The sequence below is a fragment of the Molossus molossus genome, unplaced genomic scaffold (assembly GCF_014108415.1).
Source record: "Molossus molossus isolate mMolMol1 unplaced genomic scaffold, mMolMol1.p scaffold_m16_p_14, whole genome shotgun sequence".
NCBI classification, from domain to species: domain Eukaryota; kingdom Metazoa; phylum Chordata; class Mammalia; order Chiroptera; family Molossidae; genus Molossus; species Molossus molossus.
In genome coordinates, this window is record NW_023425349.1 from 69,210,890 (window position 1) to 69,238,104 (window position 27,215).

Consider the following 27,215-nt stretch of genomic DNA (forward strand, 5'->3'; position numbering starts at 1 on the left):
AAATTGAGAACTTGAAAAGTGTGCAGTCATGTGAAGTAAAGCAGAAGTTAGTTTCAATACAACCAGGTCATGATTCATGAATGTAAAATGAAGACTGGAAAATACCTGCTATATTTGGTAACTAGGAAGTCATTCATGACCTTAGCCTGATACATTTCAGTTGGATAATATCGAACTCAGGGTTGCTGTTTGTCAAGCTCGTGGAGCTACTAATTGTCGTGAAGATGTATTTATAGAAAAGTGTCTGTGAGAGGAATGAAACTGTTGGATACTAGATACAAGAGCAGAGAGTCAAGAAGAGACATATTTGTTCCTTTCTCATTCTCTCTCTCTCTCTCTCTCTGAAAAGCTCTGGACACAGAGAAGAAAGAGTCATTGGAGATAAATAATGACAGCATGTGGGGGATAGGGGACAGGAGAGAGGAATAGCAGAGGAACACAGTCCCGAGGGGGACATCAGCTGATGGGACTCAGAGTACAGGTGGAATAGAGTCCCCTTAGCCAGGAGGAAGTACATGTTAATGTATGAGACCAAGGGAAGCTTGAGGACAGAAGCATGTAATTTTGGGAAGGCAGTCGTTTTACAGTAGTCACATCTAAGGGACATAATTTCTTTCTGTGAAATAGGAGACAATGATATTCATGTAGAAGGAAAGTGACTAGTAGAAATGGGAGCCTCCAAGGAGAGTAAGAGAAAAAGCTGACTAGACATGAAATGTGGGTTTGGGTGTCAGCATTAAAATCATGCAACCCAGATTCTGTGCATATAGAAAATGTATGATGGTAGTGTCTGCATTATCTAGATCATGTATTTAATGAATAAACAGATTCAAATGTGTGTGAATTATCCATCATCTGTGATATTGATGCATGATCAAAGGGGCCATTATTCACATGCCTAGGAATAGAAATTGCTCCAAAGATGGCAAAAACAAACAAAAAGACCTTTGCACAACTGTGGTGTAGGGGAAATAAATGTTGCCACCAGTTGTTGAATATCTATGTCTACTATTATAGAGGAGGTGGGAGATGACAGTAGAAACAATAGCATAGATTTTAGCTAATTAATCCACAGATTTGCAGACTTAGAAAGACTCTCAGAAATTACCTAAATGCTTTCTTCAGCTCCTGTGTGGATGCTGATGGTGAGTCTTTGTTACCTACCAAGTAGCCAACTCCATGTTCAATACACTGTATTTAATTGTTTGAAATATCTACTTTATCAGGATAAGTTATGGCTGAATTTCACTTTCCTGAAACTAGATGTGTCAAATTTATTTTCATTCAATTCAACAAATATTGTGCACGTACTAAGCTTAAGGTATTGTTCTTGGACTTGCAGGATGATCAATAGGTCAGGATCCATGACCTTCATATCTTTAGCCTAGTAGAGGATGTAAGACAAGTTCCCAAATGACTACAAGAGAGATGAAATGTATGCCATTACAGAGGTAATAATATGCTGTTTTTGTTTAAAAATGAGGTGCCAGGACTCATATCTCAATAAATTATGACATGTGTCTCCTACACCCACTGCCCAATCCTGTTTATATTGGAATATCCACATGTTTTTCCAGCCAAGTGAGTCAGTCAAGATGAAAATGTTAATTTATTTGACTGGACATACTCTGTTAGCTCATACTGTCCAAAAAATAAAAATAAAAAAAAAATTCCCTTGTAGTAATGATACTACCAAACTGTTTGTACAGCAGTTTATAGTTTACTAGTCACTCTTCATGTGTTAGTCCACGTAATCGTCACAGCTCTGTAAAGTAAGTAGTGATGTTCTCCTCCATTTACACATGAAGGAACTAAGTCCCAATTTAAATTGTTTACCCAAATCACATAGCAGGTTACGTTAACATATCCAGGCCTCATGAATCTGGATCTAAACTATAAGAGCAGGACCTCTGTGGATTCAGTGGGGTTATTAGGTGCTTAGAGGGTTTAGGGAGAGTGCATAAAAGAGGCAGTATTTAAATACTGATGCAATTTCAGTAACAGCAGAGGGAAGGAGGGCATTCCAAGCAGAGGACATGGCAATGTTCAATGTATAGATTCAGGAAGTGCCGGGCATGCTTATGTAAAAACCCTGGTTCTATATATGGGTTTTATAATCATATTTCTGATTCTAAATGATTCTAATGATGGCTGATTCTAGTGATGGCTGGCTCTCTGAGAGCTCACCAGAATCCCAGGACAAAAAATAAAAGAGAGAGAAAAAGATGCCCATGGAAGAGCCCTAGGATCACCTATGATTATTGGGTGGGAGGCATAGGAGGAACCAACAAATGAGAAACCAGAGCAATGGCCAAGGGCTAAAATCCTATTCAATTATAGAAACCGAAGGTGGAGACTTTCAGAGAGAATATGTGATCATTAGGGATGAAGACTAAAGATGAGTGGGTGCAAGACCAGTCTTGATGAGCTTGGAGAGAGCAGAAAAGCCAGTGGTCAGAATGTAAGGAGCAAGTGCGTGGGAAGGAAGTGAACATCAGGAAGAGGTTGAGGAGGACTGGACCTAAGCAAGTAAGTTTCCTCTGTCTCAGAAGCCACCCTTCAAGTCCTTCAAGATAGCTCTCCAATCTTCTCCTTCCCTTTCTCAGGCAAACAAGCTCATAACGAATCCAGTTGATTACCATATGCTTTCCTGCTAGTCACCGTCATGGATTCTTTCCGTAGGTATTGTTGGTTTGTCAGTTGTCTTCTTAAATTGGCATCTAGAAATGAACTCTGTACCCCATGTTTATGGTCTGTTGATCATGCAGGAGAAAAAAGCTATCATATGTTTTGTTTCCCGTAGTGTATTTTTTTAAAGATTTTTTCTTTATTAATTCTAGAGAGAGGAAAAGAGAGAGAGAGAGAGATACATTTATTAGAGAGAACATTGGTTGGCTGCTTCCTGCATGACCCCTACAGGGGATTGGGCCCACACCTGGTCATGCGCCCTGACCGGAAATCGAACTGGCAACCCCCTGGTGCATGAGTCAATGAGTTAATGCTCAGCCACTGAGCCACACTGGTTGGGCTCCTGTACTGTATTTTTAATAGCAGCCACATTTCACTGCTGGTTCATTGAGCTTACAGTCATTTTGGATTCCACACAATTCCTGTACTTGCCAATATTTAATGACAACCCAAACAGGGGAGAAGGACACTGGAGCCATGAGGTGGAGAGGGCGCGGGACTAGCATCCGGAAATCTACATGCTCGTCTGGGCTTTGACACGTATTAAATATATGTTCTTGGGAAAGTCAGTCTGCTTCTCTCTGTGCTCCGGGGGGGGGGGGGGGGGGGGGGGGCAAGATTGAATGGTTTCTTAGCTTCTTTCTAACTCTAAAAATTCTGAAATTAATAACTAAAAAAAAAGGCCTTCATTAATTTACTATTTAGATATTTATAGAACTCAATTCTGTGCCAGGCACGGCTAGGATTTCAGGATATAGTGGAAAATAAAACAGAGCTGGTCCTGATCCATGGGGCTTAAATGGTGACATTTTCAGGCTGAAAAGTAGTTGGTTAAATACAGGGGAGAGTGCCTGAAGAACAGACACAGAAGGTGCCGTTAAAATTACCTGCAATTCTCTGTAAAGTAATGGAATTGAGTAGGTGATCAGCTCCTGAATCCATGGTCCTAATGAGCCAAAGGCCCCAAGCATGTCAGTAAACTATGTATAGATACTTCATAGCATTTTTCACGTCATTTCCCTTCTCAAAATCTATAATTGCTTTACTTTTTCCAATAAAAATTCCATCATAACCTAATTTTTAACCTTTTTTACTCTTTCTTAAATTGAAAATAGATGAGTAAATTTACAAAATAAATTTTTTTAACCTACCTAAAGGTGTGTAGAAGGGCTTTCAAAATAGAATGAAAAATAAAGTCTCTATATTTCTAATTATTAGTGAGAATTGATCACTTTATGTCATTTCATAGCTATAAAAATGATATGTGGGCCCTGGCCGGTTTGGCTCAGCGGTTGGAGCGTCTGCCTGCGGTCCTGAGAGACCCGGGTTCGGTTCCCGCTAAGGGCACGTACCTCGGTTGCAGTTTGTCCCCGGCCCTGGTTGGTCGTGCAGGTGGCAGCCACTCGATGTGTCCCTTTCACATCGATGTTTCCCTCTCTCTCTCTTCCTCTCTCTCCCTCCCACTCTATCTGTACAAAAAATGGAAAAATGTCCTTGGGTGGGGATAAAAAAAAAAAATGATGTGTGGAGCCTGGTTGGTGTGGCTTAGTGAATTGAACATCATCCCACAGACTGAGAGGTCCCAGTTTGATTCCCAGTTGGGCACATGCCCGGGTTGCAGGCTTGATCCCCAGTAGAGGGCATGCAGGAGGCAGCTGATTGATGTATCTCTCATATCAATCTTTATATCTCTCTCTCTCTAAAAAGATCAATAAAAACATTTAAAAATATATATGTGGAATAACACAGTGAACAAGAGAATAGAAGAGTATTGCACTGAAACTTTTCCAGGGACCTAGTATTTATAGGAATTATAGTTATTTATATTGAGGAAGAAGATGTTAATAAAAACACCATCTGTGATATGGCAGCATCATTATCTGGTTTTGGTGTTAATAACCCTAAACATAAAATTAGTGAAGCATACAAGAAAATTCTAGCAGTTTTGAACTTTATAGCATGAGACACAAAATTAGAGGTGCCTACTGAAAGATCATTATTTTTCCCAGAGAGTGTCAACTGGAGATCAACACCTGCAATGATCTTAAAATTCCATTTTTTCAACAAATATGGGCAACCTGGAAGTAAAATTGCCCCCTTTGTACGCTTCTAAAAGCAAATATGCATTGTGAAGATTATTTTCTCCCTTCCCTTTTCAACATATATTGACACAGTATTTCAGTCACCCATTGCTATTAGTAATAAACTAACCCAAAACTTAATGGTTGAAAACAACTATGTTACTATTACTTCTCATAATTTTGAGGCTTAGCTGGGCTCAGCTGGATGATTCTTCTACTCCATGTGACATCAGTTAGGGTTGCACTTGTCTGGGAGCTTCATTGGACTAGAATGTCCAAGATGGTTTAGTCACATATCTAGTATCTTAGCAGGGACAGCTAGAAGGCTGGGCTTAGTGGGGATACTGAAATACCTAAGTCTCTTTACATATGCTCTTAGGACTTGTCCTGTTCCATGTGGCCTTTCTACGTAGTGGCTTCGTGTTGCCTCTTTAGCTAGGTGCTGGGCCCTCTTGCTGGTCCGCGCCACCGATGCTCCAAGACTTAAGGGGTCAAAGCTCCTACCTGGTGAAACAGGAAGGCAGTCTTCCGTGCTCTGTTAGAGAGTTTAGAGCACACACCATTTTTGTTTAGTTTTTTTTGTTTTTGTTTTTTACTTAAAGAATCCCTCACTACATAGAATCTGAATAATCACTATGCTGGGAGTAGAATTACTCGTTTTGTTTTGTTTTGTTTTTATTCTCACCCGAGAATATTTTTGCATTTATCTTCAGGTAGAGAGGGAGCAATACAGAAAGAGAAACATCGACGTGAGAGAGACACATCAACTGGTTGCCTCCCGCACGACTCCGACAAGGGCTGGGGACAAACCGCCACCGAGGTACATGCCCTTGGCTGGAATTGAACCCGGGACTCATTGGTCTGAGGGTCAATGCTTTACCACTGGGCAAAACCAGTCAGGGCAGAATTACTCTTTTTTTCTTTGATATCCAGGGTTCTGGGACTAGACCAAGCTGGCATGACTTCTCTCCCAGGAGGCTCCTTCCTCCCTCATGAAAATAGACCCATCATCTATCGGACAGCCTAGGTCTTGCAATTTAGGGTCACAGTGGGATTTCCACTATTCATGCAAACGCACACACATACATTCATATGCATCAGTATACATGCACACACGTGTGCCTATAAAGTGCTTTCATTTCCATACAAAGATCATGCTGCTTTAATAGGAACAGATTATTATTACTATAAAAGAATGACAGAGTAATTATACACAAATATATTCAGCATTCTACTTCTCTTTCCCCCAAAATACATGGGCTGAATTTCAGAAATAACTTGGGAGTTAAGAGACAAAACCATTTTGAAGAGCAGCTGCCATCTGTATGAAGTCCATTGAGAATGACAGACGTGGGTGAGGTGAAAGAGTGGACATTTAAGAATGCTTGCTATGCATTAAGTATAAACCTCCCCACTTCTTGGGCATTTTCTTGAGATACTGAGTAAATATTTGAAATTCTTTAAGTTACATATAAAATTTAAATGCTGATTACATTTCTCCCAAGTTTTCATGTTTACATTTTTCAGAGACTGGACCTTGGGGTATGTGTGTTGTGGGGGCGGGAGGCAGGCATGGTGAGCTCACATATATCTGAGTTTACACTACTGCTACTATTGAAGCACTGTCTATAGCATTTGAATATTTTTTAAAAGGGGGAATGCATTTGCATGGGTCCAAACTATCCTGTCTTTTTTTTTCCTCTGAAATATTGGCATATGTTGGTAAGTTCTAGCCAGGAATAAGAGAGATAATGAAAGCTCAACTTGCTAACTTGCCCACAAAATGATATAATTTATTACCTTGACTCTTGTGTGTGTAGTTAAAACCATTGAGACAACTGAAGAGAGTGAGTGTGTGATGTCCCTCTGCAGTTCGGAGGTCGGATGAAGAGGCATGCCAGAACAGGGTGAACTTGGAGCTAGATGCGGGCAGTCTTGGTGAGAATCACAGAGGCATCACCAGTCTCTCTTCCACTCCTTCTGAACACTGTTTCCCGGTACTATAGAGAATAACTGAGGCTTCAATGCAGAGGAGAGAAGAGTCCTGACAGGGTTCCCATTTCTTTGGCTTCATGAAGACTCGGTGGCTCCCGTGTCAGTTAAAGTCCGCAGCAGCAGCTCCAGGGGCACGCCTTCATGGCCCCAAGATGCTAATGTATCCTAAGCAAAGGTGATGAAAAAGCCTCCTCCCATAATTAACTTCCATCCTGATTCAGGATGTGAGAGGTATGCTGACTTCCAGCTCCTCTTAACTAAGCCTCTCACTTTAGAGAAGCTTAGATAATAACATTGTATTGATCTATGTAAATGTTTGCCAACTATATAATCAAAAACGGTTGATTTCTACCACTGCATGTGTTCGTAGACATCCTTATGTCCTTCTTCCATTTATTCTTCACCTTAAAACTCTCTGACTGCATATCTCTGTCCCTTCATTTTTGACATTAATGAGTGTCTCATGTAAGATTTTAAGTTGATGTACACGAGAGCGATTTAAAGACCATTTCTGTTTCTCCTGGTTATTGGAACATGTGACAATGCTGTGCTCATCCATCTAGGAGTGGAGCACAAAGGATTCCACCTTTTCTGTCTCATCTGTTATCTCTTTGTCCAAGTGCGACTCTGAGTCACAGCTGTTACCTGCTTTCTGAAGCAGCGTGTCTTTAGACATTTGGAATTGGTCTCTGTTCCCCTCTTGATAGGAGTAGTGTAAAATGAGTTAAAATAGTTGAGGAAGATAAGGAAGAAGAAAATTGGCTATATATTATGGTAAAGTTGCTGCTTTCCTGGAGTTCATTGGCTGTTTTGCCATCTTATATATGTCAAGGGAGATATCTTAAAACCCACATGTTTCTCTGCCCTGTGCCTAGGAAGGTGGTGGTGGTGGTGGTGTTCTCCCTTATCTGAATATGTCAGTTTGGTGAAGATGGTCCCTAAAGTTGTTCTGAGCACTTGCAGTTCAGTGCCCGTGTTTATAACAGGTTTTGGAAATGCCACAGCTTATCTATCATTATATACAGTGCATACCCTCTGATGGAATTTCTTTTCCTGTATTTTCTTGATACATCTTTATACATTGTTCTGTGAGGGTAAACTTCTCTACATGTTTTTTTATTTTTATTTTTTAAGAATCTTTTTCTTGTCAAGGTAGCCGTCAATCTACTTGAAAGATAAAGTAGATATTTTTTTAAGCATGACTCCTCCTCTACCCCCATAAAGGTTATTTTGCTGGGGCAATGGAGTTTCTTTTCATTGACATTCTGGGACAGATCTTTAAATTCAGCTCCATCTGGTCACCTTGCCTGCAACCAGGTTATAGCTGTTTCTCTAAATCAGACCTGAACTAAGCAGGAACATCTGTACCAAGAATTATGAGGCCCAGCTGAGCGTTTTGGACCAGCGTGTTCCATCTCACTTCTTTCTGCTCTAACCTTTTAGCAATTATCTTTACAATCCTTAGAAATGGTAATTAAAGTTGGGAGAAGAACAAACAGAATACTGAAATGTTTTCAAGCTCCAAACACCAGGTATATAAATGTCAGTGGCTTAAATATGGTTATAAGAATGTTTTTATTAGCAACCCCCACCGATCTTCTTGGGGATCATATTTAGACTTTCCTTCAGGGAGTCTAACACTGCTAATCAGCTTGCATAGTTGGCAGCTATGAGCTGGAGACACCTGAAGCTACTTCAAGAATTTTTTTATTTTCCCAATCAAGCCTACCGAAGCAGTAGGTATAGATAAATATATTGGCATTGCGTAGTCTCTGTCTAAAAAGATTTTGTCACTCACCAATACAACAACCAAAAATACTTCCAAAGGTGAGCAGATAGTCTTCTAAGCCTTTCAACATTGAGAGCAGTTTATTCAGAGAATCTGCCTCGTACCTCTCTATAAAATTTGTGAATGTGTGCAGACAGATTTGCTGATTTCCACACATGCTAAACCGATTGAGCCTCTTCTGATTGGTGACCATGACTTTGGAGTCATTTATAAATATTATTTTGGTATTTATTCTCATGAACCTCTGAAATACTTCTCTTTCTGTTTCATAATGAAGAAGTTTCTTTGATATGATTATATGCTCATAATTTCCCCCTATCCTTTACAAATGAAATACTGTTCATTCATTTCCCCATCTTGTTACATTGGGGTATTCCAACCAGGACTGAAGTTATTGGGGATAATGGGAAGCAGGCCACTGAGAGTAGACTGGGTTTTGGGTTTGTTTTATTTCATTTGCTTGAGTTCATTAGAATAGCCCTACCAGGAACAAGCTGACAAATGGTCAATTCCCTTCCAAAAACGAGGACCCCCCCCCTTTTTTTAATCCTCACCTGAGGATATTTTTTCCATTTATCTTCAGATAGAGTGGGAGGAAGGGGGGGAGAGAGAGAGAAACGTCAATGTGAGAGAGACACATCGACTGGCTGCCTCCCGCATGACCTTGACCAGGGCTGGGGGCAAACCGCAACCTAGTTATGTGCCCTTGCTTGGAACCAAACCCTGCAACGCATTGGCCCACAGGCCGATGCTCTAACTGCTGAGCCAAACTGGCCAGGGAGAGGCCCTTTTTTATTGCCAAGTGTAATTTACTATTATTAGGCAAAATCAATTATTGCTACCAAATGTCAGGACATTTAATAAAGTTAAAAATATCCATATTTATTATTTTCATTTAGACTCTGTTTTTTAAGTAATTTAGACAATTTTTAAAATTTTATTTGGAACGATTATTTTTGGCTTAGTGTATCAATACTTTAAGAGCTAATGTTAACATAGTGATCCTTTGGCTTGATTTTCTTCAAACCAGAAGTTCCTTATACTTCCACATTGGAAATAGATTTTTTTCTTCCTTCCTTGGTCTCTGCATCACTTTGATTTTTAGGATCAGAAGTTAATGACATTGAATGGTAGGGCTACAGCTGAACTCTGAATCCATGTAAGTTTTCATTGTTTCCTCTTATTCATAGCAATTCTCAGAACAGGAGCTAAAGATTTTTTTTTTATTTTTTTATTTTGGCTCCAAGAAAACTTTCTACTCAGCTATTTATTCAATAAACATTTGAGGGTCCCCTTGAACTCATAACCCTGACATCAATCATTTCACTTTCACTGGTATTTATATATAAGTACATGTATATTCAGATAACACAGTGGCCAGTTATTTAAGTTGTTTAAATTATTTTTCTAATCTCATGAGCATTTTCAGTTTTAGTATCTTAATTCTTAGTAAACTATGAACCAAAATATGGGCATAAATATACCTTTCAAACTCCTAAAAAAAATTAACAGTGTGGTTTTCAGCACTCTACTTTGTAAGTAATATTGAAACCTAAATCCCACCCAGGGGACATAGGCTTGGCTACATTTCAGTTTTCACAGAAAAACTAAATGAAGAACGAAGAACAATGAACTGATCATTTGAAGGCATGTTTGTATGTTTAAGCTTCTATTATTTCTACAGACCTTTCGCCCAAACTTACAATAAATGACTGCCTCACCTAGAGTTATAAAAACATGATAGATGCTTGACAGCTTCAGCCATAATCCACTCCCATCATGAGCATTACAATTTCTCTAAAAATCATGACTCTTCCTTAATGATGGTAGAGATTCCAAAATGTGAACCAGTTGCTTTATATTTTAACTTTCCAAATTCTAGTCATAAGTCATAGAGCGAACTTGAAAGAAGTAGAAAATTCTGAAGGGGTATTTTTTTTTTCTCATGTCTTTTACCAAAGAAGTTCATTGTGAGCTGATGGGTTAGAATCCTAACCAGTAGTCTCTGAAGCCACTGAAAGATCAAGGGGGGAACGGTTGGTACAAGGTCATGACGGGATGAGTGTGAAGTGGATTGTAGACATAGTTGGAGGTTCTGGCCATCTCCCCAAAGCCAAATGCAAAAGCTTTTATTATTATTCAGTAGCTTTTGTTTTGTTTTAGTTTTAAACTACTCTTTCCTACTAATAGGGGAGAGAAGAAAGAGTTATTTAAAAGATTCCCCTGTTTTCTGTTTTTACTTAAGTCCCTCTCCAAGATCCCTCTATGGCCGATGGCTTGGCTCCTTAAAGAGAACATGTACCACAACAATATATTGCTTCAATGGGATCCTGGAGCTAAATGAGATTCTCTTCTGAGAGCTGGTATTTCTACATTCCTGCATTTTCCAAAGAGTACTTTGGTGTGCCGACCATCAGAAAGAGGACTCACTGATCGAAGCACCTCAGCTTTGTGATTCCTGGGGAGCAGGCCTTCGGAGTCTAGAAATCCTATAGGAACATAGGTGTCTCGGTAACGATTACTTGTTTCTTGCCCTATTCCTGTGGGTAAATATTTGGGTTTGAGTTCAGGGGAGACTTGATTTTTTAAGAGACACTCTCTCTGGTCCCTAGTAGCCACTGGCCATGTACAAAATTCCACCAGTTCTTGTATTTCTGCTTTCCTATCTGCAAAACTAACACCACTGAACAATGTGACACAAAGATAGGGTGCTGGTTTTGATCCATTTTTATGATTCATTAACTACCATGTAACTGCAAGGGGAGTTTTGACATATCAAATGTAATGTAACCATGTATTTCAAACCAAAAGTCAGGAAATGTGGTCTGACTATGAAAATAGAATTTTTAAAATCTGAATTATCCTGGAAAATTTCAAGTTTTAGTCAAAGTTTAGTTGAATTCAGGGGCTGGGGGCTGTTGATAGTCTGATGAGCCATGGTCTCTGTCCTCAAGGATCTGATTGTAATAAATTTGATATCAGGCTGCCACAAATGTATTTTCATAGGAAAAACAGTAAACTAAGATGGATAAAAATCAGTGTAAGTCTGGGTTCTCCTTGTTAACGTGTTCTGCGGGCATAAATGAGCCATTAGAGATGGATCCATTTTATCTGATAAATGGTGCTCTCCAGGGTTCTTATCTCAGCTCGCTTGTCTTCTCAGTCTTCTTTCTTTTCCTTAGCAAGTGAATTCATGCCAAATATCATCTGCTTCCCTTATGACGTCAACACTTACATGTCTCTTCCCCATGCATGAAACTCACCTTTCTCTGCCCAGGGCTCCTCAGACTCCACTTCTCTGGAACCAAACCCCTCATCTAACCCAGACACTTGACCCTCCTCCTTGGTTTCCTGTTTTGTTGAATCACTACTCCTGTTCACTTTGCTCTTCTCAAATCCAGGCATAAAATATAGACATAACCTGGGACTTTCCCCCTGCATTCAGTTGGCCACCAAATCTTATGATCTTTTTCTTCCCTGTCAGCCCCAAGGGTCTTCATAAAGTTCTCATCAGAATAATTACAGTGATCCAAAAACCAGTCACGTCATTGCCACTCTTACCTCTTCAGAACCACCAGAGTACTCTTCCGAAGTCCCAAGTCCAAGCAAGACTCTGCCTTAAGTCTTTCAGTGACCATGGTTCATAATCTGGCTCCTGCCCACTCTACAAATCCAGTTCTGCCGCTTGTTCTCATGTACTCCACAGTCTGGCAGTTTTAGACTACTTGCAGCACACCAAACAAGACAAGAGGTTGCAGGCCTCCATGCCTTTGCCCAGGCTGTTAACCTCTTCCTGGAGCAGGAATCTTCCCTTTCTCCCTCTGGTTCTCCGTGTCCCGCTGGTAAATCCCGCTCTCACTTTAACCCCACTTTAATGCCTTTCATGATCCTCCCTGGGATAGGTAGTCACCCTTGCTCTGTATCCCTCTAGCAGTCAGTGCCACCTGGATTTTCTCAGTGTATTAATTAGGGTAGTTTAACCATAGTAACAAATGGTCTCTAAAATAGATAATGGTTCAAACAAGTAGATTGTTCTTATTGCTCACTTATCAGTATTAGCTAAGTGAATAGGTCATGGGGTGGCCCTCCTGTATGCAATTATTCAGGGAGCCAAGCTAATGGAGCCTCTTCCACTTTTTTTCTTATCCTCACCTGAAGACATTTTTGCATTTATCTTCAGATAGAGCAGGAGGGAGGGAGGAGGGAAGAGAGAGAAACATTGATGTGAGAAAGACACATCGACTGGTTGCCATCCACATGACCCCAACAGGGCCGGGGACAAACTGCAACCGAGGTACATGCCCTTAGGGGGAACTGATCCTGGGACTCATCTGGTCTGCTGGCTGACGCTTTTACCGCTGAGCCAAACCAGCCAGGGTGCCTCTTCCACTTTTAACCATTGATTTCAGGATTTCCTTGAGGCTATTTCCATTCCAAACAGACCTGGAGCAAAAGAGCATGGGGGAGGGGATGTGGGAGATTTTTATTGGTCAGGCCTGGTAGTAGCATGCATTACTTCTACCAGCTAACACTCAGTCTTGACTGGAAAGGAGGCTTAGAAATATACTCCAGGTGTATGCCAGAGAGGATGAGAACAGACATATGTTGTCTATTGAAGCTCCTAGCAATTGATAGGTCTTGAATATATGTGTATACATAGGGGTGAATAAAAGAATGAATGAGTAAAAGTACTACTTTGGATTTAAAAAATAATTTTTAAAACAACTTAAAATAGAAGTATAAGATTTATATATTTATGTATCTTGATATCTCTCTTTCATTACAACAGTGCTTCTAAAACACACAAAATAGCATTACTATTCATGGTTGATAGATATTTAAAACTAACTTAATATTGACCAAAGCAATTTCGGTATTTTAAATCACCTAATTAGTAATAGTGTTGGTGGATAGAAATTAAATTAGAAACAGATATGTACAAGATATCTATAGGGGTAAAATGGTTATAATTTCATTCATTTAACTTTTACATTCTTATCTGTTCATAGGATTAAATTGAATTTTAGTTTAGTTAAAACCTTCTGCCTTAATATCACTTAAAAGTATTCGATAAATTAAGCATCTTGGTGAGAATTGTGAGACTTATAAAAGGTCAACATTCTAGGGAAAAACAAACAGGCAGAAATTTTTTTCTTAAACAAATACATAGTATGATTGAGAATTAAAATATAAACTAAATAGCCTGGCCAGTGTGGTTCGGCGGTTGAGCTGTGCACCAAGAGGTCACCATTTGGATTTCGGATTCCCAGTCAGGGCACATGCCCAGGTTGTGGGCCCGATCCCCAGTGGGGGGCATGCAGGAGGTGGCCAGTTGATGTTCTCTCTCATCGATGTTTCTATTTCTCTCTCTCCCTCTCCCTTCCTCTCTCTCTAAAAATCAATAAAGAAAAAATATTAAAAAATATATATATGTACCAAATAGACAAAGTGCTGATTATCCTTCACTGTTGTGTTAGTAAACATGCAATCCTTTTATCTGACATCTTACTGTCGCTTCTGGAAGAGATTTGAGTCATTTTTATCTATTTCTCTAATCAGTTCAATAAAAGTTTTTACAAAGAAAATGCATCTAACTTTATTAGTCTACTTTTCAGACTTTCACTTTTAAGAACCCTGGCATTAGATAACTAAAGGTGACCTCTATTTTGACTAATGGAGTTAGAATTCAAAATAGCCTAGGATTTGGGGAGATCATTCCTAAAATGTGAGATTCAATAGCAATCATTATACATTAGTTCTTTTGAAAACAATACATTAAAATACATCAATCCTAGGTCACTTTAAACTCAGGAGTTCTTGATCATTTTCAGAGGGTTCCACTAGGGCAGTTGCTCCTTATTTCAGACTGGAAGAGCTGTGAGTGGTTGGATGACCAAGCCTGGGAACTTGCAATGTACCCAGCAGGAAGTGGGGAGTCCTTCAAAGTTTCTGAGCAGGGAAGTAAGTAACATGGTCAAGGCAGGCTTTGAGGTGTATTTGATACCATTGTAATTAACCTAGTACTTAATAACAGGAAAGGAGCAAAGGGAAGGCCAAATATTACAGGCATGTCATTTGGGCAGCTTCACCAGGAAGCTACAGCTTTACAGACTTTAGGGAGCCGCCTGTCTATTCCCTGCAGATCACTGGGGGAAGGGACTGGGCAGGGAGGGAATAGATACAAACCGAGTAAGTTGAGTGATATAGGGAAGGTACTTGTCTGTCAGTCACACCTGGCAACAAGTCATTGGCTGGAATGGGTGTGGCCACTACAAGGGCTCAAAATTTGGGATATCTTAACCCCCTAAACAAAGGAGTTCTCTCTTATGCTCTTGTGCTGTTACTGCCCTTGGGACTCTTGTTGCTTAAGCGCCCTCTCCTGTGTTCACTCACATGGCCTTAGACCCCACACACAATGGATACTATAATGGACTGCAACTAGACTGATGCTGAGCTGGACCCGCTGCAACATGGAACAAAAACTCTGGACACTGGCTTTGCTTTTAGCTCTACTAAAACCTCAGCTACACTTCTTCTATGACTGGAATAGGACTTTGAAAACCCAGGGATGTAATTCCACAAAAATAAAAATCACCCCTTCTCCCATGTGAGTCTCAGAAAATTCTTTTTCTCGAGATATCATAAGGACCCCTCTCCAGCACCCAGTGGGGAAAAAGGATACCCCAGTTTCCCCGATAACATTTAACTACAGACTCCAGGGATGATTGACCTTGATGAGAAAGAAGTAAGAGAAAGTTAATTTTAAATGGCACAGGAATAAATACATCTCTAAGACTTAGTTCTTGCAAATTCTACCTCTACTTGTTTAGTGCCAGTCAATTCTTAGGAAACTTAATGCAGGAGAAGAAACAAGGTAACCTTTCGTGTCACCCTGCCTCTTGAAGATTCACCTGTTTTCTATTGCTGCCATGATTACCACAGATTTAATGGCTTAAAACAATACAAACGTATTCTCTCACAATTTCTGTAGGTCAAAAGGCATGACTAGATTCTCTCTTCAGAGTCTCATTAGGCTTAAAGTCAATTAATGGCCCAAGATGAAGTTCTCATCTAGGGCTCAGGTCCTCTGCCAAACTCACTTGCTGGCAAAACTTATTTTCTTCTCACATTTCCATGTGCCACACTTCATCTTCAAGCCAACAACATAGCAATTTAAGTATTTCCCATTCTTTGACTCTCTCTTATTTCCTTTCCTGCCCTCACCCCACTGAAATTTCGAGGCCACGTGATTACACCGGGTTCTTCGGGATAACCCCATCTTGAAGTCAGTAATTAAGTACATGTAGTCATATCTACATAGTCCCTTTCACCATATTAAGCAACATAGTCACCAACATCACAGTAGGGAGAAAAGGGGCCCACGATTCTGTGTACTCAAATGATACAGACTATACTGTATGTCAACACAGGCCACTTACATATGAATTAAAGAAAATTATCCTTTCCAAAAGACTTAGGGCTTACAATGATTTTAACTATTATGAATTATTGCAGACTTTCATGACAGTATACATTAATGTGATAAATATCCACATAGCATTACTGATATTACCAATACCATAAAAAGGTATAAAATTAAAAATGTATGAAAGTTGAAAGTTAAAGCAATATAAAATTAATGTGCCCAGCCAGTGTGGCACAGCGGATTGAGCGTCGTCCCAGGGACTGAAAGGTTCCAGTTCACTTCCTGGTCAGGGCACATGCCTGGGTTGTGGGCTTGATCCCCAGGAGGTGGTATGCAGGAGGCAGCTGAGAGATGTTTCTCTCTCTCTCTCCCTCTCTTTCTAAAAATAAAAATCAATAAAAATATATTTTAAAGTTAATGTAAAGGTAATATAATACCCATTTGTAATGTCCATTACAAATATAAATGTGGTTGAAGAACTTTGTGTATGTTAAAAGCTTAGCGTTTTACTGGTTCCTTGAACAGAATATGCTTTTGTTAATGATGGCTGTTATTTATTGAACACTTACTATATGCAAGTCACTGCACCAAGCTCTTTACATATATTATCTCCTATTTTCTCAGTAATCCAATAATGCTGGTATCATTTCTGTTTTATGATGAGTACACTGAGGCTCAGAAAGGTAGCAGGAGGTCTGGGTGAATTGCTTATTCCTCGAATCTATAGGAGTGAGTTAGTTTCTCCTTCACCGAAGGAGGTTTAAGTAGTTCAGTAGCAAAATGGTATAATGAAAAGAAATGGATTTGAGTGTCAGACCTGCCATTGAGAGCTGACTTCAACACTTACCAACTTGGCAAATTCCTGAGACCCTTTGTGCCTCCAGTTCCTAATTTGTAAAGTGTGGCTAATAACAGACACCTCCTGGGGCTGGTGCAAGATAACACGTGTAAAGAACCTGGTATGTGATAAGCTCTAGATAGAAGTTCTCCAATACCTCTCTCCAGAGTAGCTTAAGTGCATCTGGTTCTAAAGCACTTGATTAACTCAGGAAGTCAGTTCTGGGCTCAGGCCAGCTCTGCCTGTCCCAGATATCCTATCCTAGATATTTAATAGGACATCAGGATCCACCCGAAGGTCCGATCTAGGGGACTCAGATCCATGGGACTAGGGGTAGATCCTTGTGGGTCCAAAACCCCAATGTGACACAAACATACAGGTGGACAGCACAATGGAATGAGTCTAGGAGTCTGGTAACACTGGACCTGGCCACAGAAATGACTTATAATCACCGAATTTTGACATGTGCACCAGTCAATTAAGAGGCACCAACTTAGCAGGGGACTTTCCTGGCATTCAACCAAGTCTTTAGCCACATGTCAGAATATTTCAGTGGCTCTCACATTAATATGTATTTGCTCCTGTTGTTTTTGCTTGCTCTAATCAGACTTGAAATGAATCCAAGAAGTTTCTACAACTCCGAGACATTAATTCCTCAGTGCCCCCACCCTCCAGGCTCTGTCTGAAGGCTTAACTCAGCTATCTTATCTCTCTAGGTATGTGGAGACCAAAATGACGGGCTTGTTTTCCTGAGGGAATTTCCACTGGTTGGAAGAGAGGACTTTTATGAAGATTTAATCCTGTCTGACCTCTTGAATAGTCACAAAACTGAAGATCCGGTACAGTGTCTCTATTTATTCTTAGAAACACAGAAGTTCAATTGCTAATTCTGACTGGTGGTGGTGGTTGGGTTTAGCAAATCAGAAGAGGTTTGGGTGGTATTTTCTTCTATCTATGAGAAGGAGAGGGAAGCAAAGTGATAGGGCCGTGGACAGACTGCACAGGGTAACTTTCTGACTTTTTCTGTGTCTGGCAAGCTTCAAACATCTTACTCAAGCATTCGAGTTTGTTTGGGGTAGCATGTGGAGGATTCACATTAAAATAACTGATGTTTTGCCAGCAAGTTTAAACATGAAATGGTAATAATTTAAACGAGTGAAGAAAAAAGGAGGTTTATATTTAAAGCCCAAATTGTTTTATGGGTCAATGGAAATTCGACCATCTTCCAATCCTGGCTTCTTTGTGGATATTTTTACTTCAAAGTGTTAGTCATATTTATTTTCTGACAGTTTGTTTCTCTGGTGGTGGTTTCGAGGGTAAAACAACTAGAAAAATGAGCACTCAAGTGAAAACAGGTAGTGTCATTGACTGGAGAGGTCAAGGTGCAGGTCCCTCTTGCAGATCAAAGTGTGATTGGTCATTTGCACTGTATTGTGAGAACTGGACGGGTAACTTCGGAAAATTCTCAATGTGGCTCACGATGATGGCAACCCTGTGCTCAGGAGGACTCTCAGTGTCATGGGAGGATGCCCTCTGCACCAGCCAGGGGGGTTCTTGTCCAATCATAATGAAGGAGGATCACACAAAAGAACGCCTCACAACACCTTCAAAACAAACATGGATGTGTCTTTATTCCTACCCCCTCGACTTTGCCTCCTTATAGCCCTCTCCCAAGAGTGTTTTTGTATATTTGTCTCATCAACTTCTCTTGTAGACATTCAGTAAATTAGCTTTCTCAGCTACTCACAGGCCACCTCTTACTGCCTTTGTCATTTCCATCCTCTCTGTAATGGAAATTTAATCCTTTTCAGAACATGTGCCCAGTGTGGCAGGAACAGTAGTGTGGCGAAGGCTCCCAAGGGTATTCCAATTAATGTTCACATTGGTGTGCGTGTATGTTTTTATCTGAAAATGCAGAGCTGTTAAACTTTTGTTGTTTGCTCAAGGCTTTTTGTTTTGTTTTGTGATCTACGCTGGTAGCCACGCATTGCCACCTAAGTTTTATTCCTCCTTTTTGTGAATGATATTTTACAGTTACATTTAAATTTTGTCCTATTTGATATTGTATAAAATCTGAAATATGTTAACTACTTTTACATTTAATGTATTCAAAGTCCTGGAAAGTGCTGCTATGTGGATACTCCATTCAAACTTCACAAGCAAGTCTAATTAATACATAATTTACACCGTAAAGGAAATTGAATAGTAGGAACCAATTATGAACATAATGGAATTGTTATAGTGGTGCCACTAAAAACAATTTTGTCACTTGGCAAGCACTGAAGGTGTCACGAACATTGTCATTACATGGTTTCACATTGATTTACATCATAATAAAGACTGTACATGCTGCTGAATTTCCTGAAACCTCCTGAGGTCATAAGTCATTGAATGGGTTGAAGCATTAAACCTGAAAGAGGAATTACCTACCAACACATTCAGAACTAGGGTTATAAGGGAAAATGTGAGGAGAAAGAAAAGATCAAAGCTTCCTGAATACCAGAAGCTAATTCAGCCTCTTCATACATTTGTGAAATTCTAACAATTTCTGTGGAAGGTGTGTCTCTCTCTCTCTGTCTCTGAGCACTACATTTGGGCCAGAGGATATAAAACTTTGAAAGTGTAACTTTATTTTCTAAATAGACATTAAAAGATGAATCACCATCATCTGTGTGTTTGTCTAAGGTGAAGAATTTAAGCATGAGTTGTTACTTGTATTAATAGGCAGGAAAGTGGAAATTCCTTTTGTGCTCCTTATTTATGAGTTTCTGCTCTATTGGGAGGAGGCTCTTGAGCAGACGGGGGAATCAGCCAGAAAGCTTCCTGGTATAGGTCACAAACGCCACTTGGCAAGCACAGGTAGGTGAGAGGAAAGAGAGCTGAGCAACATAATCTGTTTGTACAATTCTGTCTGCTTCCAAGTAAGCCCTCTCCAGTGCCCTAAACATGTACGCACGTATTTCACCTCTCCTACCAGATTCGGAGCTCTGCTCCTCCAGGTGGGGATCCAGGTGGTTCCCACCTCCCTTGCATCTGGTCCTGCCGCTGGAGGTGATAAATGTTCAGTCGTGTTCAGTGTTTGTCGTTGGAGAAAACGCACCATGACTATTCTCTGTTTCTAGTATTTTGTATTGAAAACACTGTGAGAATTCCATCACAGACGATGCATGAAAAGGGCCTTATAAGTGTGAAAATCCTTCTAAATGCAAAGTATTATTGTTAAAATGGCACAAATGACTTGTTTTTAATGAGGTGAGGAAAGAACATTGGAAATTATCTCCATGATGTCCTGTCAAGTAATATGTAGGTTTATAGTAAAGAATGTCAATCCAGGGATGTTTGCCCACCGGAAATTTATAGTTGTGGAAGTAACAAATTTATCCCCAGTACGTATAACGATCTGAGCAGAAGTAGCATTAACTGTAGAAAACATTTTGTCACATTTCTGCGTAAAACTACCGTTATCCTCTTTTTAGGTCTTTCCTTTTTCTTCTTTATAACCTTCCTTTATTCTTCCACATGATTTTGAAAAACAGAACAGCCTTATTTGTGAAACTCTTTCACTTAAAAGCTTGAATTGAGGGGAGGCATTTTTGACCTTTGAGTTACATTTCCTCAACTCCTTCTCAATTAAGACCTCTTGGCACAGTTAAGTTTGACCTTGCATTAGAGAAACTTCCTGGTTCGCTTCCTCACAGAGAGCCAATTCCATTCATTCCCTCCCCTGTGAAAAGCTACCCGCCTGAGCCATTTGTCTAGAATCCACAGCAGGCAAGTAAATTTCAAATCATTGCCTGAAACTCTGCATGTAGGATTTGCATTGTTTACAGAAATAGGACGTTTGTCAAAGGCTGTCATTGATGCTTGGAATAGTCAAAACAGATCACGTTGTTTTTGGCTGTCAGCCGAATACGACATCAGGATAATAATTAACATGAAATTCGTTACAGAATGGGTTTCTTCAGTCTGTAATTAGTACAAACCTCATTTGTCGGTAGCTCTGTGGTTCACAAACTGGTTATTTAAGCCACTATTGTACCTTGGCAGAAAAGTTATTTAAGTATTTGTTCCAATTGAGGGTAGAGTGGTCATTTTAATGACTGATAAAATAGGGGTGTCCTCTGTGGAACAGAGGTGAGCTCTCACACAGAGATCCCCAGAAATGCTTGTTTTTAAGGGTTGTATGTGAAAAGATAGAGTTTGTTCTCTAGGTCGTCAGTAATTCTCTGAAGTTCAACTAAAACAAAAGAGGCAATTTATTAAGAATGATTTTGCTTTACATTGATTTTTTTCTCTCAGTTTGGCAGGGGTGGGGGACAGTTGGGGGCAAGTATTATTTCTGTGAGCTGAAAATTAGTTTAACCAACACACATACACTTATGAAAATGGAATATATCGATTTCTATATATCTTCAAGGAGTCCACTAACCTCCTCCCAACCCGGCTAATGGAAAGGAAACATTAGAATTTAACTAGTAACATCTGAAGATAACTTAATTTGCTTACTTATAATTTTATGTTGGCCACTATCGTATTGAGTAGACATAAATACAAGGAAGTAGTAATGTGTCAAGAACATTTATATTACTGAAGAATTGATACCATTATAATTAATATAGTTATTAATGACAAGAAAAAAGCAAAGGGAAGGCCAGACATTATAGGCATGTCCCCTGAAAAACACTGGGTGAAGGGGACTGGACAAAGGAAAGGTAGACATACAGCCAGTAAAGTTGGGGTGACATAGAAAGGTACCTGCCTGTCAGTCACACCTGGGAACAGAAGTCATTAGCCAGAATGGGCATGACCACTGCAAGAGCCCAAAGATTTGGGATATTCAATCCCCTGAACTAGGGAATTCTCCCTCTTGTGCTTTCGGGACCGTTGGAACTCTTGTTGCTTGGGGTGCGTTTTTCTGCATTCTCCCATGTGCCTGCGGCCATGGACACAGTGGACTAATGGACTGCAGCGAGCCTGAAGCTGTACTGGACCCAGCTGCAGCAAGGAACTGAAACTCTGGACTCCGACTCTGCTCTAGTTCTACTAAAACCCCAGCTACATTTCTTCTATGAGTGGACTGAGGGAAATAAGATTCTAGAAACCCAGGGATGTAATTCCACAAGAATAAATCTTTCTTCCATATCTCATCTTCCCATGGGTGTCTCTGGAAATGTTTATTCCAGCATTGCCCCAGGCACCCCACTTCCACCAATAACAGAATGATTTACCTCGTTACTCTCTTATTAGCATCTTCTCACCTGAATTCATTGGGCACATTCTTTTTTTTTTTTTTTTTATCCTCACCCGAGGATATTTTTCCATTTTTTGTACAGATAGAGTGGGAGGGAGAGAAAGGAAGGGACTGAGAGAGAGAAACATCGACATGAAGGGACACATCGAGTGGCTGCCACCCGCACAACCAACCAGGTCCGGGGACAAACTGCAACCGAAGTACATGCCCTTAGCGGGAACCGAACCCGGGTCTCTCCGGACCGCAGGCCGACACTCTAACCGCTGAGCCAAACTGGCCAGGGCGGCACATTTTTGATAGACTTACCTTTTCCCCAAACGAGTTGGATCTACTTGTTCTTCGTGAGTGTTTATGGAGTAAAGAGAAGAAGGAGTTAACATGTAATTGCAGAAGCACACATGCTCCAATATGCTTACAGCTTCATAAAGCCTTATTAATTAGTGACCACTATATTTTTTATTAAATGATTTTATGCAAAAAAGTTGTACAGTGAGTATTGAAGGAGCCAGATGTTTAGAAACTAGAAGTACATTCCAATGTAGTCTTTGATTTTTGTGGCATGTTTATAGGTATAATGAATTGGCTATCAAAATTCGTCCTTGGGAAAATACATTGAGACAAGAAGATTAGATTTGCTTTCTAGTACATCTGCTACTTTGAGTTATATAATATGATTTCACAAATAAAAAATCAGAACACTCTATAAAGTATATGTAATACGTCTGTCACCCTATAAGGGTTTTACATGTTTTTATTTGCCTATGTTTGTAAAACTTATCTGATGCATTATGATTCTAATAATCATGAGCTATTTTTAAAAATACTTTGGCATATAAAGATTTTATATAACTTTACATTTTATTATTATCTTTTGGTATTCAAAAGTAATATTCTACATCACTTCTACATTTCTGTGGAAAGGACAGAGGAAGCTTGGAGAAGGCCCAATATGTACCAAGCACTTACAATTTATACAGATTTCTCAGAACCCCAGATAGGCAATGATAGAGCCGTTTTGCAGTAGTAATAATCAATTGGAAATATAATTTTTGAAACATCCCACTCTTGATTGTAACAAAACTACAAGAATGTACGTCTGGAAGAGTAACAAAATCTGAATGGATGTCAATGAATAACTCAAGATAAACTATTTGTTAATAACCTGTTATTTACTTGTATACAAAAGAAGCTAATGTAACCAACAAGTGCTTTTAGCTAAGAAAGGCAATATGATTAAATCAGAGTTAGAGAAAAGGGGAGAAAGGAAAACCACAGATTGTTTGCATTAGCAAATTGTGTTTTTCACTTCTTAATGTTTGAAATAGTAAGTAGATGGTTAGTTGGCAGTTTCCAAAAGGATTGACCAGGCTTCCGCCTTGAATGACTAACTGGGTCATCAGAGTAAACAATTTCAGTTGTCTATGGATTCTCTAAGAGAACTTGGGTGTTTCACTGTGTGTATACGCGACAAGCTTTCTCTGTACCGTTGCAGTCAGGTTTCTGTGTTAGTGCCTCCGTTTTGTTATGCCAAGACTGCATCACATCCCTTCTCCAAACATCTCAGGGTAAAATGATGAATCTTGACTGAAGGATTAAAAAAGATTTAACTGAAGACATAGATAATGTTCATGAATGGGAAGTCATACACCATAAAGATGTTGGCATCCCCACAAATTAATCCACATATCCAGTATAAGAAAAACAATTTTAAAAGAGAAAAGGGATAGAGATAAAGTGCTCTACCAATAAAGACTTACTGCAAAGCTATAAGAATTAAACAATGTGATTTTAGAGTATAGATAAATAGACCAACATAGATGAGTGAAGAACCTATAAATAGACATACACATAAAAGAGAACTTGATAGATGACAAAAGTAGTGTTACAAATAATTGGGAAAGGATATAATAGGTGGTCACTATCCATAAAAATAAATTCTAGATGGATTGAAAGCCTTTATGTGAAAGGCATGACTTTAAAACTTGTAGATGAAAATGTAAAAGACTTTGTTTATAACCTCAGAGTTGGGAAGGTTTTCTAAAACACAAAGAGTCCAACTTGTAAAGGAAAATATTGATTCTTTAAATTATATTAAAACTTTAATATATCATTAAACATTTAATGTATAAAAATTCCATGAACAAAGTAAAAATAAATGACACAGCTGGAAGACATTATTTGCAATGTATATAACTGGCAAAGAAAAAAACTGTACTATTTAAAGAGCTCATAGAAATTATGTTTAAAAAGACAAACCATCGGCGGAGGGGGCGGGTCGTCATCAGACATGGTTGGCTAAGATGAACTAAGGATGCTTAACCTTACTCGTCATCAGGGATTTACAAATTAAAATAACAATTATATGGCATTTGATGGCCATCTGGATGGCAAAAAATTAAAAGAACTGACAGGCAAGTGTCAGGGAGGAAGAAATGTAATGAGAGACACTTCTATGTTGCTGTTTAGTATGAATTGGTATAAGCACTTAAAAGACAACTTGCCGAAGTCTATAAAAAAGAAAAAAAAAAATATATATATATATGTATATATATGTATATATATATCTCATTTCCCTTTGGGAATCCACCCTAGAGAAACATGTACATATATGTATATGTTCAATGAAGTATTGAATGTTTTAGTCTCAAATTGAAAGAAAATCTTAAATATTCATTAGAAGGTAAATGGATGAACTTGTGGTTTATTCATAATAATATAACATTACAGAAGCAATTAAATTAAATAACTAGATCTACATGCAATAGTATAGATATATCTCAAAAATACAAGGGAGAAATCATGCCATTCTATAATATGACACATTTGTATGAATTTTAATATTACGTACATATTATAGCTAGTTTAAAAAGAATGATTATGTATAAAAATGGGTGGGAAAATATGTTCCAACTCTGTAATGTTGCTTACTTAATGGGCAGGGAGAAAAGGGAAATTGGATTAGGGAGATGTACATAGTACACCTTGACCATATCTATAATATTTTACTTTTTAAAAAGAATATGATTAAATGTTAATATATGTTTAAATAGCTAGTGGTCACAGAAAAAATTATTACTTACTGAACACTTTATGATTTAAATATTCTTAAATACATGCATAATAAAACTTTCAGCTTAATGTCTGGCTAATAATCTGCAATATAAATGCTATTTTTATTAGCAGTGGCTGAACTGGCATAAAGTGACATAGCTCAATGCCCAAGATTTAATATATACACTATTCACATTTCTGCTTCACAGTATAATTAAGGAGTAGTCAAACGTATGACAACAGATCACACGGTCACGGGGCCTCCTATCAGTTCATGAACTGCGACTCTGGTAAATAATGTCAGGATGATGAATCTCAGTCTGTAAGGAGAGGGACCACTTTTTTACACTTGACCTTTGGAATTTACTGAGAAAACCATTATCCTTTAAGGAAAAATTTTTTTTTCTTTATCAAGTTCTGATTTTCTTACAGCTTATACAGTTCCTATCTGTTGTTTATGAGATGTCTTTTTACTGTTTGCTAGGATTCTGTCATTTATTCCAAATAGAAAATAGATATCAAGATTAATTATCTAAAAGACACTGGAAGTAATAAAATGTGAAACATTAAAAGTCCCGGTAATCATGCAGGCAGATTTTTAAGGTCAAACAACCTCTCAAAATACATAATTCTGTTAAAAAAGATTGAACGTCAGAAATATTTAAGCATATTTTCAGGTGTCAAATCATGAGTTCTTGCCCAAAGAGAACCTTGTCAGTAATGGTGAAATTTCAATACTAAAATTCTTTCTAGGCTTGAACTCCAACTTTGTTCCTTTAAGTTACCATTTAAATTCTCAAGCTAGTCTCCACTTATAGTTATCCTAAAGTAAACTAGCATACTTCGAAATGAATGTCAAATATTTTTAGTAAAAGTTATAAATATAAGGAACTATTTGCTGCTTAATTTTCAAGTTTTTCTAATCAGCGTAAACTAACTCTACAGACGGTGATTTAAGATTCATGCACTTTTCTCTATGCATGTTATACTTGGATAAAAAGTCCAAAAGGTTAAAGAAAACTACACCTCAGAAAATCACTTGGGGCACCAGAGAACAATGTATCGCTTCCTGGTGCTATGTGTCCTTAGTATAAAGAACTGATATTCATCTCATGGAAAGACAAATAACTTTCAAAGGAGTTCCATAGTGGTGTACAAGGCAGAGGTGAAGTGATCAGCCTCCGTGAGTTCAAATGCCTGTGTTTCATAGGCGTTTATGGCTTAGATGTGCCTGGAGGCGCTGTCCATCCGTAGTTGAAGGTGGCCAGAGAGAAATGGCTGTCACAACTCTAGCAGCTGGCCAAGGTCATTGGCACCAGGCTTCTGTCCCCTGAGTTTAAGAAAATGTAAGAGGATACTATGCATTGTAGGCATGGGCAAAATGTCCCTTTGAGGCTGCACATCATCTTAAAGTTTATTTTTTTAATCTTCTAATTTGAATAGATATATTATTTTAGAGTAGATGCTATTTCAAAGTAGGTAGAACTTTAGGCCTTTAAACTGAGATTGTAATCGGCTTGGCTAATTGAAGGGAAACATTAAAAGCACAATATTATTGAGTAGATGTAACCTCTAAATGTTGGTTTTTAAATTCTGTATACCATATTACCTTTCTTAATAGTAACTTTTAAGTAAGAAGAAGACTGTCATAGTTTGGTTTAATTTTAAAAAGTAATAGCATTATCACCAATGGAGAGTTTTGAAAAGGAGCACATTTTAGTTTTGTGTTATTTTATTAATTTTGATTTCAACTTGATGCTGACAAAAAGGAAATGAATATTAAAAAGAAATATCTGGATTACTTAAATATACGTATGCAACTTTTGCTAAGAGAAAGTATCTCTACAAGGAAATTGTTTTACCATAGCTGGAACTGTGGGACTTGATGGACAGCAGCAGTTGTACAGCCTAAAGCCCGGTGTGGGCGTGGGAGGGTGTTGTCAGATTGGGAGACATCAGGCAAGTCATACAGCTCTTTAAACCTTGTTTTCCTGAACTTTAAAATAAACATGTTCTGGATGATCCTACAGCCCTTAGAATACTGTTTCAAATTATATATTTAATGGAAACTCAAATTCCTTACAGTTGCTATCTGG

At 38.8% G+C, this 27,215-nt stretch overlaps 1 protein-coding gene across 1 annotated transcript in view; it reads left to right on the top strand.

Annotated features, from left to right (window-relative positions):
- Positions 1–27,215, top strand: part of ADAMTSL1 (ADAMTS like 1) — a 696,807-nt gene that overhangs the window by 14,442 nt on the left and 655,150 nt on the right. The window contains exon 2 of the mRNA XM_036260364.1: positions 17,534–17,656. Coding sequence (XP_036116257.1) covers positions 17,534–17,656 — 123 coding nt within the window. The remainder of the gene's footprint in view (positions 1–17,533; positions 17,657–27,215) is intronic.